General features: G+C 39.0%; 1 protein-coding gene across 9 annotated transcripts in view; it reads left to right on the top strand.

Annotated features, from left to right (window-relative positions):
* Positions 1-2,599: 2,599 nt before the first annotated feature.
* OPA1 (OPA1 mitochondrial dynamin like GTPase) overlaps positions 2,600-17,057 on the top strand; it is an 86,037-nt gene continuing 71,579 nt past the window's right edge. For 3 of the 9 annotated variants that reach the window (XM_036444013.2, XM_036444017.2, XM_036444014.2), the window contains exons 1-6: positions 2,600-2,811; positions 10,121-10,439; positions 11,586-11,682; positions 14,013-14,120; positions 14,622-14,675; positions 15,717-15,784. In XM_036444013.2, the coding sequence (XP_036299906.1) occupies positions 2,780-2,811; positions 10,121-10,439; positions 11,586-11,682; positions 14,013-14,120; positions 14,622-14,675; positions 15,717-15,784 (678 nt within the window). In that variant the 5' untranslated portion in view covers positions 2,600-2,779. The remainder of the gene's footprint in view (positions 2,812-10,120; positions 10,440-11,585; positions 11,683-14,012; positions 14,121-14,621; positions 14,676-15,716; positions 15,785-17,057) is intronic. The other 6 variants (XM_036444015.2, XM_036444020.2, XM_036444016.2 and 3 more) reach the window with 3 other exon arrangements.

The raw sequence follows: 17,057 nt of genomic DNA on the forward strand, positions 1-17,057 counted from the left end.
AAACACATGACCCTCTCAGTTTTTCCCTTTTGATATAAAATAGAGGTTCCCTTTCCTCTGATTTACTAAAGAAAATAAAAGCAAAGCTTCATGATACATGGCAATTGATGAACTCTTCCATTTCAGAAAGACGTGAGGAAGGATGTGAACTCCTGAACAGGACATGCATGTCTGAAGATATGCAAGAACTATTACTATCTGGCTCTTTTTTTCATCTAACTTTTTTTTTTTTTTTTTTTTTTGCATGTAGGCTTGATGTTGTCAGACCTGATACTGTAAGAGAAACCATATCTTTTAAAACTTTATTTTTTTAAAATACTGAAAAGTCCAACACAAGCCAAATGAAACAGGTCTGCAGGCTGAATTTGGACTAATGGTGGCAGTTTGATTACTAATATGCTGCCCCTTTTCCCACTTGTAATACTATATATTTTTTTAAATATATTTTATTGATTATGTACAGAGAGGAAGGGAGAGAGAGAGAGAGCTAGAAACATCGATGAGAGAGAGTCATCGATCAGCTGCCTCTTGCACACCCCCTACTGGGGATATGCCCGCAACCAAGGTACATGTCCTTGACCGAATCGAACCCGGGACCCTTCAGTTCCCAAGCCGACGCTCTATCCACTGAGCCAAACCGGTTTCGGCTGTAATACTATATATTAAACATTGTTTCTCATCAGGACAAAGAGACCTCACAGGCTTTCTTGGCTAGTGTGAATGTAATTTATAAGTAGCTCTTAGCTATGGCCATTTGTGTTGTTAAATTACCGTAATTAAACTAAAGGACTATTAGACTGAGATTGTTCTAATGCCTTGTCAGCCTACAAAGCAACCCAAAACCCGAGCTTGTAAATGTTTTAAGGTTAATATATTAAAATCTGAGACAATCAATCACAAATGGCCAACTAGGCTTTCCCAAAAAAGGCAACCATTTAAGCTATAGCAATCAAATAATTTTGTGCTTTACTCTCTGGTGATTAGAGAAGTGTTCCATCTAGCTCCTGTTGGTGGAGCACTTCCAAACACTGCCTGACTCAAATACATTTTTTATCAAATAAATTCTTAAAGTGTTCAACATGCCTCAGGTCATCATTTAACTATTGATTCCAATCTTTTGCTATTTCATGCAATGAAGAAATAAACATCATCATGCATACATCTTTGTGCATACTGGGAGTGTTTCAGTAGGACAGATGCCTAGAGTTATAATCACAAAACAATGGTTTTGTATAATGTAAAGATGACCCATGTATAAAAGGGGTTAATATTATTTGATTTCTCTTATTCTTGAAACACATATACACACAATCCCACAAACAACTAGAAAGTAAGAGAAACAAAGAAATTTTTGTGCAGCTCTACAATCCTGGAAAGATCTAGTTTGCACAGGTCACTAGAGCAAGTTCCTCTCTGGGCCTGCAATTAAAAGTCACCACAATAAACATAATTTAAAACATTCCCAGAGTCCTGCATTTGGGAAGTATACTGGGTGCTGTTGTGAATGGATAGATACTAATCTAGGATTCTGATCTGAAAGGAAATTATTTTATGCTTTGTGTTTGCGGGAGGGGAGTGATGCCCTTGAAGTGAAGCAGGGACACAGGGTACTTTAATTTTGGCTATGCCACCAACTGCCTTCATTACCTTTCATAGGTCATATTCCTGTAATGGATCCCAGTTTCCTCATAAAACCAAAATGATAAGAGTTAAAGAGGATTAAAAAAAAGGGGGGGGGGGGGGGAGGTGGGGGTTAAAGCCATAGAACACTCTTAGATTACTTAGACAAAGAATGAAGACAGAAAGGGGAAGGGGGCCCAAGATCTCTGAGATCTGTGTCCCTCCAACATTGAGAGGTTTGGGAGGGGAGGAGGAACCAGCACGAGAGAGTGAGGAGAAAAAGGAGAATGTAACGTCCTGAAAACCAAGAAGGGCAGCTGACTCCGGAGAGTGCCGAGCACCCAACATTCTGAGCTGAGTGCCTAGAGGTCAGTGACTGCTGACAGCGTGGGAAAACCGGTGAAAGGCTGACGGGACAAAATCATCTTTGATGCCTTTATAAAATGCACAAGCTTATTCCAATCCCATAACTGGCCTACTTGACCCGAGTCCCTTTCAGACGTGACCTTCGGATCTGTCAGTGACTCCTCTTTCCGCCTCCCTGAGATTGTTCTAAAGATAGAAAAATACTTTGCAAACAAAGGCGCCTAAAGAAAGGCTGGAACAAAGGAACAGCGTGGGTTTTTACTAGTCTATTATTGTCCTCATTTTGTCCTCTGTAGAATTTTCCAGGCTCCCTCAATACCTAAATGTTCTCAGAGTGGTTCCAACCAGTGAGAATTTATCGATCCCGAGTCCAAGCCCCTCACCATCGTCCGCACCAGCGGAAACACCCCGGACTCCTCACTCACTCCCCAGCTCCAGTCTTCCACCCGCGGGACTCAGAATTCCAACCCGGAAACCCAGCCTGCAGAGCGGGTTGGGGGAGGGAAAATAGACGTGCCTGGGCTCCGAGCGCATGCGCGAGTCCTGCCCGGACCGATTGTGCTGCCCTCTCCGAAGGCGTGGGGGGTGGCTGTTTGCCGGACGGACCGAGTACGGGTGCCGGGCGGGCTCTCGCGGAAGTCCATGCGCCATTGGGAGGGCCGCAGTGGCTTCTCTGTGTCCTTGTTGCCCAGGGCCCTTTCCTGGGTTATTCCCGGAGCAGGAGCCGGACTGGGACTGACACCCGGCTCCCGCCCGGCCGCCTCAGCGCCGGTGTGACCTCCTCGCGGGAGGAATGTGGCGTCTACGCCGGGCCGCCGTGGCCTGGTAAGTGCAGGCTGCGACCTGGCCCCGTTATTCCTAGGGCCTCTGGAAACCGGGTTTGCCCCATCCTACTGACAGATGTGCAGATAACTCTCAGTGCCAGCGGTCGGGGGATCCCGGGATGTTGTGGAGGGCCGGGAGGGACTGGAGCCCTCGCTGGGCTTACCTGATCTGCTAGCTCCTGCACTGTCCTTGTCCCGGTTCCTGTGCCCCAAGAAGCTCTGGGCGCCTTTCAGCCTTGGCCTGTCTCGGCTGCCCCTGCCCTTTTCAACCTTCTGACCTCGCCGTCATCTCTGCCTCCAGCTGCTTCTTGTTTTTGCCCTCTCCCTCCCCGGTCTTTGGTTCTATCTGTGTGCCACCTTTTCCACGTCTCTCTTAACTCCTCTCTCTCCACGCCGGGCATACTTGCTCCCGCGGGTTCGCGCCCTCTCCTCCCGGATGGAGGGGACTCTGCCTCTCGCCCTGGTTCGCTGAGGTAACGCGGTTTGGGAGCCAGGTCTGCAGCAGTGACGCCTGCGGTGGCAGAGATGGAGAATAGAGATACCCTCTTAATAGCAGCCTTTTTCAGAGTTTAGGGAAGGAGGCTTGGTTTGGCGTGCAAGGTGGGAAATGTGGCACCACCTTTCTAATCACATTGTGATTGTCGCCCTGGCCTGGTATAAGAAAGTCATAGAGGACTTTTCATTTCTGTGGGTGTCTATATGCATTTTAATGAGACTTAAACGACTATCTTTACGTGTAGTTGTCTTTTATTTTATTTTATTAAATATATTTTATTGATTTTTTACAGAGAGGAAGGGAGAGGGATAGAGTTGGAAACATACATCAGCTGCCTCCTGCACACCCCCTACTGGGGATGTGCCCGCAACCAAGGTACATGCCCTTGACCAGAATCGAACCTGGGACCCTTCAGTCCTCAGGTAGACGCTCTATCCACTAGGCTAACTGGCTTCAGCCCTGTAGTTGTATTTTAATATCCTTAGATACCTTTAGAATTCACTAATTCTTGCAGATATTTGATAAAAAGTAATATACTTTAAGCAAGGCTGAAAAAAAACTCGGTTTTCCCGATTTAACTCAGTCTGTAAAGACGAGACTTGAATTTTCTCAGACGTTTAAAATAGTTTAGGTAACTATATGTATAAAGTGATCTATTCTGTATAAAGAATAAAATCCATTTATTTTGTGAAGTTTATCTTGAGTTTATATTCAGAACTGGATGGCATATAATATAGGTGTTTTTTTTTTCAAATAGAATAGTTGAATAAATTATTTCTAATTCCATTAAATTTTAACTTCTAAGTAAATCCACGGTCCTCAATACTAAAGTTATTTACCACCTTTTTATTTCTACTCAGTGTTTACTGGAGAAACATCTAATTTTCTTTAAATAAGAGGAAAGATTGCAGAAAATAGCATACTTTGCTGAAGCAATTAATATCTGTAGGAAAAACTTTAAAATTGAATTTAAAAACAAATTGATAACTGATATCTGTTTATTCAGTTGGATGCTGTTGGGCTAAATTAAATCTAAAGTTATTGTGGACTCCATAGGTTTTGGATTAATAATGGTATCTTACATTGATAACACAATTTAACTACCTGCAGAAGTAGAGATGCAAAAAGTCAAACCCAAAGCTCTGCAATTTGTCTTTTGTTATGCAACATACAGCATGCTTCCTCTACATGTTATGAAGAAACACATTTAATTTCCTGTTCTTTAACAAATGGGAACAGAAATATTTTTGAAACATTTGTCTAAATATGTGATGATGGACATGTAAGGAGATCAATGACCAACGTTTATTTATAATAGGTGCAATAAATATTTGTGTAAAATTGTTGAAAAAATAAATACATCTTGAGATTCTGAAGATGAGAGAGAACAGATGATTTCAGGGGTGAAAACCTTATGTTGGTTCATTTTTGATTTTTAGTTTGGGTGAATATGGAAGTCTCTTCAAAATTCTTTAGGGCTGTGAAGGTATTGCTACTACCCCCCGCCCCCTGTTTTTCCCTTCATAGAAGGAAGCTTTTAGGATTTTGGCCATAACTCAAGGCTTTGTCCAGGTGTGGGTCTTACCCCTTTCCTACTCTTTACCCTCCCACTCCTAACCCCCAGTCATCTGGTCTGACACTCAGTAGGCCTTTCTATTAAAAAGATTATAAATGTACTTCTGTACTAATTAACTATTTACATTATAAATTGACCCTAATATAGTCTTGAAGGACAAGATACAGACAAAACAATCTGTATCTAGAAGCTTTGGTACTTTCTTCCTGAATCCCAGTAGATCATTTTGGGAATACCGGATTGGATAACACTCCTCTGAATCACTTTACTTTTCTCATATGGTTTCTATTCATTTCTTTGTATTCTAAGTTCTGGATAATTTCCTTTAATCATTGTGTGATGTTTCTGTTCTTTATTTTATGTTGGCCTTTACAGCTTTGATATTCATGAACTCCTTTTTATATTTACTAAACTCTTAAAAGATGTGCAATTCTGTAAATTTTGTATTATTCTCTAGTTGCTATTTTTAATACAACCTGCTTCTATTTTTTGTGTCTGCAGTATCTTTAGGAAGCCCCCCTGAGAATAGTATTAGAATTTTGTATCATCACTTTTTCTAAGATTAACAGTGTTGTTTATCTTAGTCCTCATTTTAAGAGTTGCTGATTTTCTTTAAGAGCTTAGTAGTTATCTAATCATATTTAAACATGAAGGACTAATGATGTATATAGATGCCTGTGTGGGTTACCTCTGAATGAAAAGGCTGATTTAGCAAACTGTTTTAGGTATATGATGTCAGCGAGCAGGCTTCATTTTAGAGTTTTTAGGGAATGGGCAGGCTATCTGATGTTACAAATACCAGTATTGTTGGGGCCCACTCTGGGAATGGGAAAACCCCGACCTCCCCTTTATTCTTCCTCCCCCCACCCCATACACACTCACACACACACACACACACACACACACACACAAACACACTTTCATGAGTCTTAGCTCTTCCTTGCCAGATTGCTTAGTGTAGAGACAAGTATTGCTGTTAACACTCAGCTGCACTGGAATAGGGTGGAGCACATGTGTCAAACACAAGGCCCGCGGGCCAAATCCGTCCCGCCAGGCCTTGCAATGTGGCCCGCACCGCGCTGTCATCACTGCACTCCGCTGCGTTTCCATCACAATGACAGTTTATGACTGTTCAGTAAACCATTCGGCCCGCGATTTAGGCTGGATTTTAGATTTTGGCCCCTTCTCTGATTGAGTTCAATTAATGTTGAAATGACATTTATTGAGCATTTGTTTTTCTGTGATCTTTGCTTGGTTCTTTCACCTTTTTAAACCCCTAGGTGGAGGGTGACCCAAATCATCTTTTCCCAGTTGATGCTTCAATAAATCTCAATTTCTTCTCCTGTTTTCATTCTCTTACCAGTATCTCAAAAGGATGCTATTGAGAAAAAGTCTTGTATGAGCATTGATCTTTTAGATCACCCTTATGAATTAGAAGCTCTAGAAGTAATCTTTGAAGATGCCTTTTCGAATATGAGGATTTTGCTTTGCATCAACTATCTCTTCCAGGGGACAAATTGAAAAACATTTTATATGTAGTTCCTGACTTGGACTATCATACACTCTATCTTTGCCCCCACCCATACCTATTTCTGCCATCATTATGGAAGTAGGAATTTTAGGGGTTTGGAAGTCAAAGATGGAGAAAGTACAGCAAGCTCTTGAATAAAGTCATTGAATTTGGCGATGTTTCATTATAACATTGATGAGATGCCATATGCCGTAAGAACTTAATTCTTGTTTAGTCTATAGAAAAACTCATCTTATTATGCCTCATTTGGCTTCAGGTTGCAGAACCAGAACCTATCAATGACGTTAAGTGAGGGCTTACTATAAAATTAAAAAACATCTTAGGGATATAACTACTCAAACCTGCAGTTCATCTGTTTTGGTTATATATTTGGATGTACTTTTTTCTAAAAACTGCAAATAATTTTTTAGGGTTAAAGAGCTATTCATTCATACATTCATGGAGGTTAGTGCAATTAATGTTGAAATGACATTTATTGAGCATTTTTTTTTCTGTGATCTTTGCTTGGTTCTTTCACCTTTTTAAAAAATTTGCTACTTAATTACCCCCAAAACATATATTCATTAAGCAAAATTATTGAGTGTCTCCTATTTGTGAGGCATTGGGCTAGGCTTAGAAATATAATGGTAAGCAAAAACAGACCTTATGGAGATTGCTATTTAATGGTAGAGAAAATTATTAATAATTATATAATATAAATTTCATAAGCACTGAAGAAAAAATACAAGGAGCCAAGAACTGTAGCAGGGGGACTTGAATAAGAATGAAGTTCAGGGAAAGGAGGAATGGTTGATGTGAAACCAGTTCTAATAGAAGTAACAGGAATTAAGCAAATAGAAGAGTTTGTCCAAGAACAGTAGGAATTAAGGCCCTGATATGGGACTAGATGCAAAGCTCTCTGTAGGTGAGAGGGAGAGAGATGGGCACCAGACCATGGAAGCCTTGAAAGACTAGGAGTTTGGATTTTATTCTTAATGCGGGGGTGACATTTAAATGATTTATGCACATGAGTGACAGTGATCAGATTTATATTTCAGAAGAGTGTTCTGGTGGAGAGAACACCTTGGTACAGACCATTGTAGTCACTCATGTAAGGAAGGATAGTAGTGGAGATGGGGGGAGGGGGAGATTGGAGATCTATGTTGAAGTAGAATTAACAGAACTTGAGGGTGAGGAAGGATTAAAATGATCCCCAGGTTTGTGGCTTATGTAACTGGATAGGTACTGCTTATGCCATTTTCTGATATAAGGAATACTGGAAGATCAGGGCTTAGTGGGAATGAGAGGAGGAGGAGAGATAACAAGGTTTTGTATATCTTGAAGTTGAGGTATTTTTTAATATCTAAGTAGAAATGTTGAGCAGGCAGTTGGACAACAGGATCTGGATCTTAATTATTAGTATTAGGCATACATTTGAGGAACATGAGTGTGTAGATGGTAATCAAGGAAATAAATGTAGAGAATTGCCTAGGAAGAATATATACAGTAAGAAGAGAAGTGGATTTAGATCTTGACTTTAATAAACTACTAACATTTAAAAGGTATGGTAGTTGGAGAGGAGGCGAGTGAAAAGTAGTGACCAATGAGGTAAGAGTAAAACTAGAGATTGCCAAGGAAGAGAGAATTCCAACAGTGAGGAGGTGTCAACATTGTCAAATATTGTAGAGAGAATTAAAATGGGAATAGAAAAACCAAATGTCCAGTGGAAAGCTTTTGGCACACTCCTTAAGAGCCATTTCGCTGAAATGATACAATGACAATCAGGTTGATTTGACTTTTAATGAGCAGCTAGAGAAATGAAATGGGGTCCTTTTCCCCCTTTTTTTAAGGCGAGAGAGACTTGACTTTGGATTCCTTAAAAGGCAGGGGGAAAAATTTGAACTAGGGATTCTCTGAGTGCTTGCTGTAATCTCATAGGGGTTGTAGGGGGCGGGGGAGCTAGAGGATATAGTTGTAGCTGTGGTAGGTGGATAGCATGTTTCCTTCTGATACCTTCCATTTTCTCAGTGCAGTAGGAGGCATGTTATCTACAGAGAGTTGGAGGAAGTATGGCGAGATGTGGGAAGCTAGAGGAGAGTGGAAAATGTCTGAAATAGTTCTAGCAGAGAATAGAAGAATGTATGGACAAGAGAAATGAAATAAGACTGTCCGACAGTCTTGAGAGCCTAGGTGACATGTCTGTCCAGTAGGTGCTTCATTCTCCTGGTCAGACGGAGAAGAGCTGTAACAAGGATCTTCCAGGGTTTATATTTTGCCAGTTAAAACAAAAAGCCAGGGGCAAGGGAGTCTGGAGTATTTGCAAAAGATGAATTGTCACTATGAATTAGGGGATTTAAGATGGGTAAGTGTTTAAGTAGATAAGATGGAAACTAATAGGTAAGAAGATAGAAGTTTCAGTAATTTGGTTGTTCCATAAAGTAAAAGTTGGTTGTAGTGAAAGAGAATCATGGTCTGAGAATAAGTTACTTGAATTAGTGATTACTGATTACAACTCTCTGATATAACTATTATTTTATTTAAATGGATTGAAAAACAGGCTTGGGTAAATTCATAATTTGCCTTTGAGTGCCCAACTAGTAAGGAATGAAGTGTGATTGGAACCAGAGTTTTATCCAATTAAAAAAAAAAAGTGGATGTACGAGTAGAGTTGAAAGAAATTTGAGCTAAATATTATGGAACCATGAACTGTTCCCATAGTTGATTCATCTTTTTGAGTTTTTTATAACTGTAAGTGGTAATTTTAGTTGCCCAGGTAAAACCTCATGGTTATTACTTACTCTTCTTTCCTCTTTGTGGGAACCCCTTTCACGTCCCACGTGGTTCAGGGTTCGGGTTTGGAGAAGGCCGCACACAAATGAAAGAGACTATAAGAGTATTAATTTGAGAACATTGGTAAAATATGTACACAGATAATAATTTAATAAAAAAATTTTAAAAAAGAGAGAGAGAATATTGGGGGTTAGGTGGGAGCCCACCTGTAGTGGGAGGACTACTGCCTTGCTTTGGTCTTGCCATCCCTTTTATTCAGGTTTGGGATATACCCATTGCCCTTAGGCAGGTAATTCTAGTAACTGGCAGATTATTTTATCAGTAAGGATTTACATGATTATTTGGTGGGGAAGTTGCCTCAGTTACCATTGGCTTAATTAGATAGGAAGTGGTTGACTCTGACCTTTCAGAGCTTCAAGGTTGATCAGCCTTCCAGGTACCTTGTCCGCACCTTTCTAATTAGTGAGACTCCTCTTTTATGTCTGGTCTGTCCTTCTGGTATCTACCTTATCCTTTTCACTGCTGCTACCTCACTTTAGTTTTTTCTTTCTTATATCTGGGCAACTAAAATATGATCATCCTTTCTCTTCACTTTTGATCTAACATATACTTATCTGTCTTCTGATCTAAGGTTGTGTCTTTGTGATTTCGGACTGCTATTAGAAATTGCCATACACTGGGTGGCTTAAGCACAAATACTTATTTCTCATAGTTTTGGAAGCTAAGAAGATCATGCTGCAGCAAATCTGGTATCTGGTGGGGGCCTGCTTCCTGATTTATAGATGGCCATCTTCTCAGTTCCCTCACATGATATTTGGCCATGTGTGCTTATGTATGCATGCATGTGTGTTTTCCCTTTTGTATGTTGTTCATTTTATCTCATTCCCTTTGCATTGTTACCCTGTCTGATCTTTCTCCCATACCCATTTTTCTTTCAGCAAAGTCTGCCAATCCTTGGTGAAACATAGCTCTGGAATAAAAGGAAGCCTCCCACTACAAAAAGTGCATCTGGTTTCACGAAGTATTTATCATTCACATCATCCTACTTCAAAGCTTCAACGAACCCAATTCAGGACATCATTTCATCAGTTTTCCTCTCTAACTAACCATCCTTTACGTAAATTGAAACTTTCTCCAATTAAATATGGCTACCAGCCCCACAGGAATTTTTGGCCCGCGAGATTAGCTGCAAGACTCCTAAAACTTCGGTATCTGGTACTGGGATCTGCTGTTGGGGGTGGTTATACAGCCAAAAAGGTAAGTTTAACATTTCTCCAGCTTTTCCAATTACTCAGCATGATTATATTAAGGTTTTATAGCATAAGTAATTTTTCTTTAGTCCAAGAAAATATAATTAGATGTTTTAATATTTATTATGTCTCTACTATATGCTAGAGTTTTATTGCTTGATTGATCTTAGAGATGGAGGGAGGGAAGGAGAGGGGGTCAGAGAGAGAGAGAGAGAGAGAGAGAGAGAGATACAGACAGACATCGATGTGAGAAAGATACAATGGTTGGTTATTGGCTGCCTCCTGCACCAAGCCCTGACCAGGATCCAACTGTAACCCAGGTAATGTGCCTGACTTAAAATCAATCCCATGACCTTCCGGTGCACAGGAGGATGCTTCAACCAACAATCACACTGCCAGGATTATGCTGGATTATTTCAGTGGTGTGTAGTAATAGGAAAATGCCTTCCAAATTTTAGTTATAAGTATTGGAGGTCCGTGGAGCTCTGACTGTGGTGGCTCAGTTGGTTGGAACGTAGTGCATCAAAGGAAGGGTTGCGGGTTCGATTCTCAGTCAGGGCAAATACCTAGGTTGCTAGTTGGATTCCAGGTCAGGGTGTGTATGGGAAGCAACCAATGGATGTTTCTCTCTCATATCAATGTTTCCCTCCCCCCCTCCCCCTCTCAAATCATTTTTTTAAAAACCATATATCCTTGGATGAGGATTTAAAAAAAAAAATAGAAGAAACACTGTACTGGGAGTGAGAACACTTTGTTTGATTGTCAGCTTTGCCATTTAGTGGCACGGATAGAAAATTTAGTGGTATATTTATGCAGCCACTTTGTGGCTGGTACCAGAGACACCCATGTCCTGACCCCAGGTCTGTCTTCCTTCTATTCCATAGTATTGTTTAATGCCTCATCATAAAACCTGTTTGAGAATGTATTTCATATTTTTATGTTTGTCTTTAGTGCAGGAAGAAAAGGAACATTTACATTGTTGTGTGCTTGCCTGCTGGTTTGTTTTTAGAAGAGTTGAGGCCACTTTCTTGCTAGAACTTTTGAACATAATGTATCATTCTTAGTAGATTAGCATGTTTTCATTAAAATGGTTTTTCTTATATTCTTTATATAGCATGCAGAGCTTTGATTGGCATTCTTTCTTATCTTTTAGACTTTTGATCAATGGAAAGATATGATACCAGACCTTAGTGACTATAAATGGATTGTGCCTGACATTATTTGGGAAATTGATGACTATATTGATATAGGTTTGTATCATCAAATTATTTTTGTCATATCTATAGGACAAAGAACTAGTAGTGTTGAGATAGTTTCATAACTCTTGAGTTGAATGTGTAGTAGTTTTATTTTAATGATAAAAATAATAGAATGACAAAGAAAGCATTTATGAGAAAAAGAAAAGTATCCACTAGTTCATCACTTTAACAAAACTGCCATTGTCTTTTTGGAGCATTCTCTTTTAAATGTACCAGTTCTGTGTATGTGGTTAATATTTTCACTTCCTTTTTTAAAATTATAATCATAGTCAACATACACTTTACTGTCTTACCTTTTGCTACCTAACACATTTTGTTAGCATTTTCCATACTGCCAATCAGCCTTCTCTAACATCATTTTTAATTTGTATGATACCCAGAACTGATGCACCATAACCCACTTACCTAACTCTTTTTAATTTGATACCTTGGTTACCTCTATTTGTGGTAACCAAGTTCTTTGAAAGTCTGCCAGTGTCCAGAGTAATTTCTCACTATTGTCAGCTACTATCCCCCATCTAACAATAGGTAGGTGAACAAAAGTATATTTGATAGTTGTGATTGTCAGTAAGTCATGATGATCTTTGAAAAAACATTTTGAATGAAATTATTTTCCTCAGTCTCTTTTTTAAAACTGTTTAATTTATTAGCTTAGGTGTACATGGGAGTGGAATTAATGTCTTACTACACTTATTCACACCACTTCCTTAAAGATAAAATTGTGCTGTGTTGACAAAGGTATTTCCAAAAAAGTACTCTTTCAAGTTATTTTTCTAACTAGAGGCCCAGTGCACAAAATTCATGCATGGCGGGGAGGTCCCCCCTCAGCCCAACCTGCATGCTCTCCAATCCTGGACTCCTCAGGGGATGTCCGACTGCTGGTTTAGGCCTGATCATACTAAACCGCAGTCCGACAACTGTCTCACAATCCTGGACCACTGGCTCCTAATTGCTTACCTGTGTACCTGCCTACTCACCCCTAACTGCTCCCCCGCTGCCAGCCAGGTTGCCTCCAGCTGCCCCCTCCCTGCCAGTCTGGTCACTCCTGTCACCCCTTACTGGCCCCCTGCTGGCCTGGTTGCCCCCAACTGCCCCCCTGCCAATCTGGTCGCCCCTAACTGCCCCCCCTGCCAGCCTAATTGCTTCCAAATGCCCTCCCTACCGACCTGGTCACCCCCAATTGCTCTCCCTATCAGCCTGGTTGCTCCTCGCATCCCCCCCCCCCTCCCCACGTTGCCCCATGCAGCCTGCTGTTCAGTTATTTGGTCATTCCTCACTAACCCCCCTGCCAACCTGGTCACCCCATGCAGCCTGCTTGTTCAGGAGTTTGGTCATCCCTCTCTAACCCCCCATCTTGTGAGGGTGTGAGGGTCAATTTGCATTTTATGTCTTTATTATATAGGATATTCATGAGGATTGGTTTTTAACTCAATATATTTGCCAGTACATGGTGTAGTCTGAGAACTTGGATTCTTAACCTAAACTCCTAGACTTAAACCCTGCCTGCCCTACTTCTTGGTTGTGTGCTTGGGTCCAGTTACATAACCTTTGTACCCCAGTTTCTCATATATAAAATGGATTGGCTGATAACTAGTTTGTGAAGTTGCTCTGAAGAGTAATCAAGTTAATGCTTTTAAAGTACCTAGAATAATAGTCGGCACATATTCTTATTTTGAGAATATTTATGTGTTTTGGTCTTCTCCAGAGAAAATGAGAAAAGCCCTTTCTAATTCAGAAGTCACTTGGCCAAAATCATTGAATGCTTTTAAACAAAAATAAATGCTTTGACCATTTTATAAATAAAGCCAACTCAAATAAAATACAATAAAAGCTTCCCTTGGACTCTTATTATTTCTAGTTTGTAACGGACTATGAAAAGAGGGAGAGAAGTAATGGAAATTCTGTTCTTGAGCTGGAATGTGATCACAGTTTTTAGTTAGCCAGGTACTGCAAGAGATGTCTTTCTTTTGTTGTTTTGGTTCTTTGCCTCTGTTTAGACATCCTCCCAAAAAGTACTTCTGATTCCAATCTCTTGTTAACATTGTTAATACAGTGTTTCTGTCTCAAGGCATTTAACTTATAAATTGAAGGTCTCCATCTAAACCATTTGTTCGGTGAGTCTTTTATTTTAAATTTTATGGCTCATGGAATATCATTAGAATAACACATTGTTTCAGATATATGTAGCAGCTGTAGTTGTAATAGGAAGAAAATGGGAGTTTAAATTTATATATGATGATATTTAAATTTTATTAATGTTTTAATGGTTAAATTATTGCTTTGAAACTATGAATGAGGTTATTTGTGTGTGTCTCCTCCAGAGAAAATTAGAAATTCCCTTCCTGATTCAGAGGACCTTGCAAAGTTGGCTCCTGACTTTGACAAGATTCTTGAAAGCCTCAGCTTATTGAAGGACTTTTTCACCACAGGTAAGGAAAGACCTGTGTTCGATCTCATTTAAAATGTTAGGAACCACAGAGGAAGAATAATTAGGTGTATTCACTTGTTTATATCCATCTTTTAAATGAAAACATTTAGTACAAACGAAACAGTTTTTTTAAAACAAAAATCATAAACCATAAAGTTTTGTTGTGCAGTGATTTTAATTTTTTTTAGCCCAACAGAATGAAAGTTTGCAACAACTTAAACAAGGTAGGCCTTAGACAGTGAGGGGAAAAATATCACTTGTTCTTGACAAGTAGATGAGACTTCCTATGTGTTTGCTTTTCATAATGGGTTAGAGTCAATTTGGTGATTTTAAAACAAATTTATTATGATGGACCATAATGAGTAGAATTTACTAAGGTTAATCCTGGTGCATTTGCCCAATTACTACCCTATCTTAATATACAACCTGAGATCTCAGACATCTTTGCTTATTCCTGTTAAATTTTTACATTTCTATTTCCCTTTTTGCTGATTTTTCACAGGTCACAAATTGGTTAGTGAAATCATAGGAGCTTCTGACCTACTTCTCTTGTTAGGTGTGTAAACAGACATTTTTCCTGATCTTAACATGCCTTCTAAATGCTTCTAATAAACTACTTGCAAATAAAATTTCAGACCAAATTTATAATGCTGCTTATGTTGAATTTCAAAACCCCAGAACTATATTGGGCAAATTCATTCTCCTTTGGTCAAAATAATAAAATAATTATTTTGTAGTAAAACTAAAATTCCTAAATATGTATCTTTATTTTAAGATAAAAGCTATTAAAAAGAGAGTTTGCTTTACCAGAAGATTTTCTTGAAATTGATCTGATTGTTTTTGATAATTGAAATGAAAAGTAATTTTAGTTTGTCTCATCTGTCCTGTCATAGGTGACATTTTAAATTTATTTTTTTACTGTATGTAATCTTTACATAATGACATTGGTATATGGCTGAACTGTAAGTACACTCATGTACAGTACTTCTTATCAAAGACTATCTTATTTTTTATTGTAATTTTCAGTTATATTTTTAAAAATAGGTTAAACACATGCTACAATTAAAAAAACAATTTTTTTTTTTTTTTTGCATGGGTTACTAGTGTGTTCCTTAAAATAAAAACAACTTTCAAAAAAAAAAGGATACTCTAAAATCCATTTATCATTTAAAAATTTTTTTGTTGTTGTTATTATTGATTGTGACAGCATGGATGGACCTGGAGAGTATTATGCTAAGCGAAATAAGCCAGTTAGAGAAAGATAAATATCACATGATCTCACTTATATGTGAAATCTAATGAACAAAATAAACCAACAAACAAAATGGGTCCAGAAACCTGGATGCATAGAACAGAATGACAGATCTCAGAGGGGAAGGGTGCAGAGGCTTGGGAAGAGATTAACCAAAGAACATAATGTTCACATAGGCAAAGCCCATGGACACAGACAATAGTGTGGGGAAGGCCTGGGTTGGGGCAGGAGCTGTGTGGAGGGGGGCAAAGGAGGGGAAAATGGGGACATCTTAACTAAACATAATTTGTAATTTAGATTGTTGACATCATTGGAGAATTTAAAGGACTGTTGTTTATCTTGAAGGTTCATCTGGAGAAACCACTTTTAGAGCAACAGATCATGGAACTGAAAGTGACAAGCATTATAGAAAGGTAAGTATAAAAGAGAATTCTTCATCTAGGAGGTCTTGTAAGATTTTTAAAAAAGGTTTTAACTTACCTGCAAGACTTGAAAACGGTAACATTTGAGGAGCAAATATAAAACACCGTACTAGAGTATTATTACTAACCTTGGTACAAAGTGCAAGTTTCATGCAGCAGTTTTAGAAAAGTAATTGGAGAAGCCTATTTCTTTCAAATATGTTCTGTGAAGTATTAGCTTCAACCTAACAAAAGATTTTGTTGTTAAACATGAGTGGGAGAAGTGGATATAAATAAAACAAGAATCAAGCAGGCTTTTTCTCTTTTCCCTTGATTTCTCTGCTCGTAATGCACTCCTGTTCTTTGTGCAGCTCCAGATGTCTGAGTATACAGGGATTTTCAGATTTATTTATTAGCAGAACCCTTTACTATGAAATAACTTATATGTGTGTTTTTTTTGTTTGATTGTTTTTTGTTAATCCTCACCTGCAGATATTTTCCCATTGATTTTTAGAGAGAGTGAAAAGGAGGGGGAGAGACAGAAAGAGAAACATCCATGTGAGAGAGACATCGATTGGTTGCCTCCCACATAACCTGGGCTGGGGTTCGAATCTGCAACCCAGATACACCACTTGACCGGAAATGAACTTGTGGAACCCTTCAATATGCAGACTGACACTCTATCCACTGAGTCAAACCAGCTAGGGACCAATGTTTTATGTCATACACTTAGGGGAAATATTAAGGTTTTAGTAGGGAAAGTGGGTTTTAGTAGGGAAACAATTCTGTTACATTGATAGTCAATAAAATTATGTATGCATGTGGTTATTTAGGGTTTATCGATTTCAAAACATATATTAATAAAGTCCTAGTGAAAGTTTTAGAAAATTGCTTATTAGAATAACATACATTTCTTTGTGTTTATATGCGTATGTTAACCTTACATTTTTTAAGTGTTGTTATTTTTTTTATTATATATTTTGGAATTGGTAAGATAACTGATTCCTTGGCTATTGAAAAATGTATGTCTAGCCAAAGCCGGTTTGGCTCAGTGGTAGAGCGTCGGTCTGCGGACTGAAAGGTCCCAGGTTCGATTCCGGTCAGGGGCATGTACATTGGTTGCGGGCACATCCCCGTTAGGGGGTGTGCAGAAGGCAGCTGGTCGATGTTTCTCTCTCATTGACGTTTCTAGCTCTCTGTCTCTCTCCCTTCCTCTCTGTAAAAAATCAATAAAATATATATTTTTTAAAATGTATGTCTAGACAGATATATATCTGGAAAAAAT

Source organism: Pipistrellus kuhlii, unplaced genomic scaffold (assembly GCF_014108245.1).
Source record: "Pipistrellus kuhlii isolate mPipKuh1 unplaced genomic scaffold, mPipKuh1.p scaffold_m20_p_2, whole genome shotgun sequence".
In the NCBI taxonomy this organism is placed as follows: Eukaryota; Metazoa; Chordata; class Mammalia; order Chiroptera; family Vespertilionidae; genus Pipistrellus; species Pipistrellus kuhlii.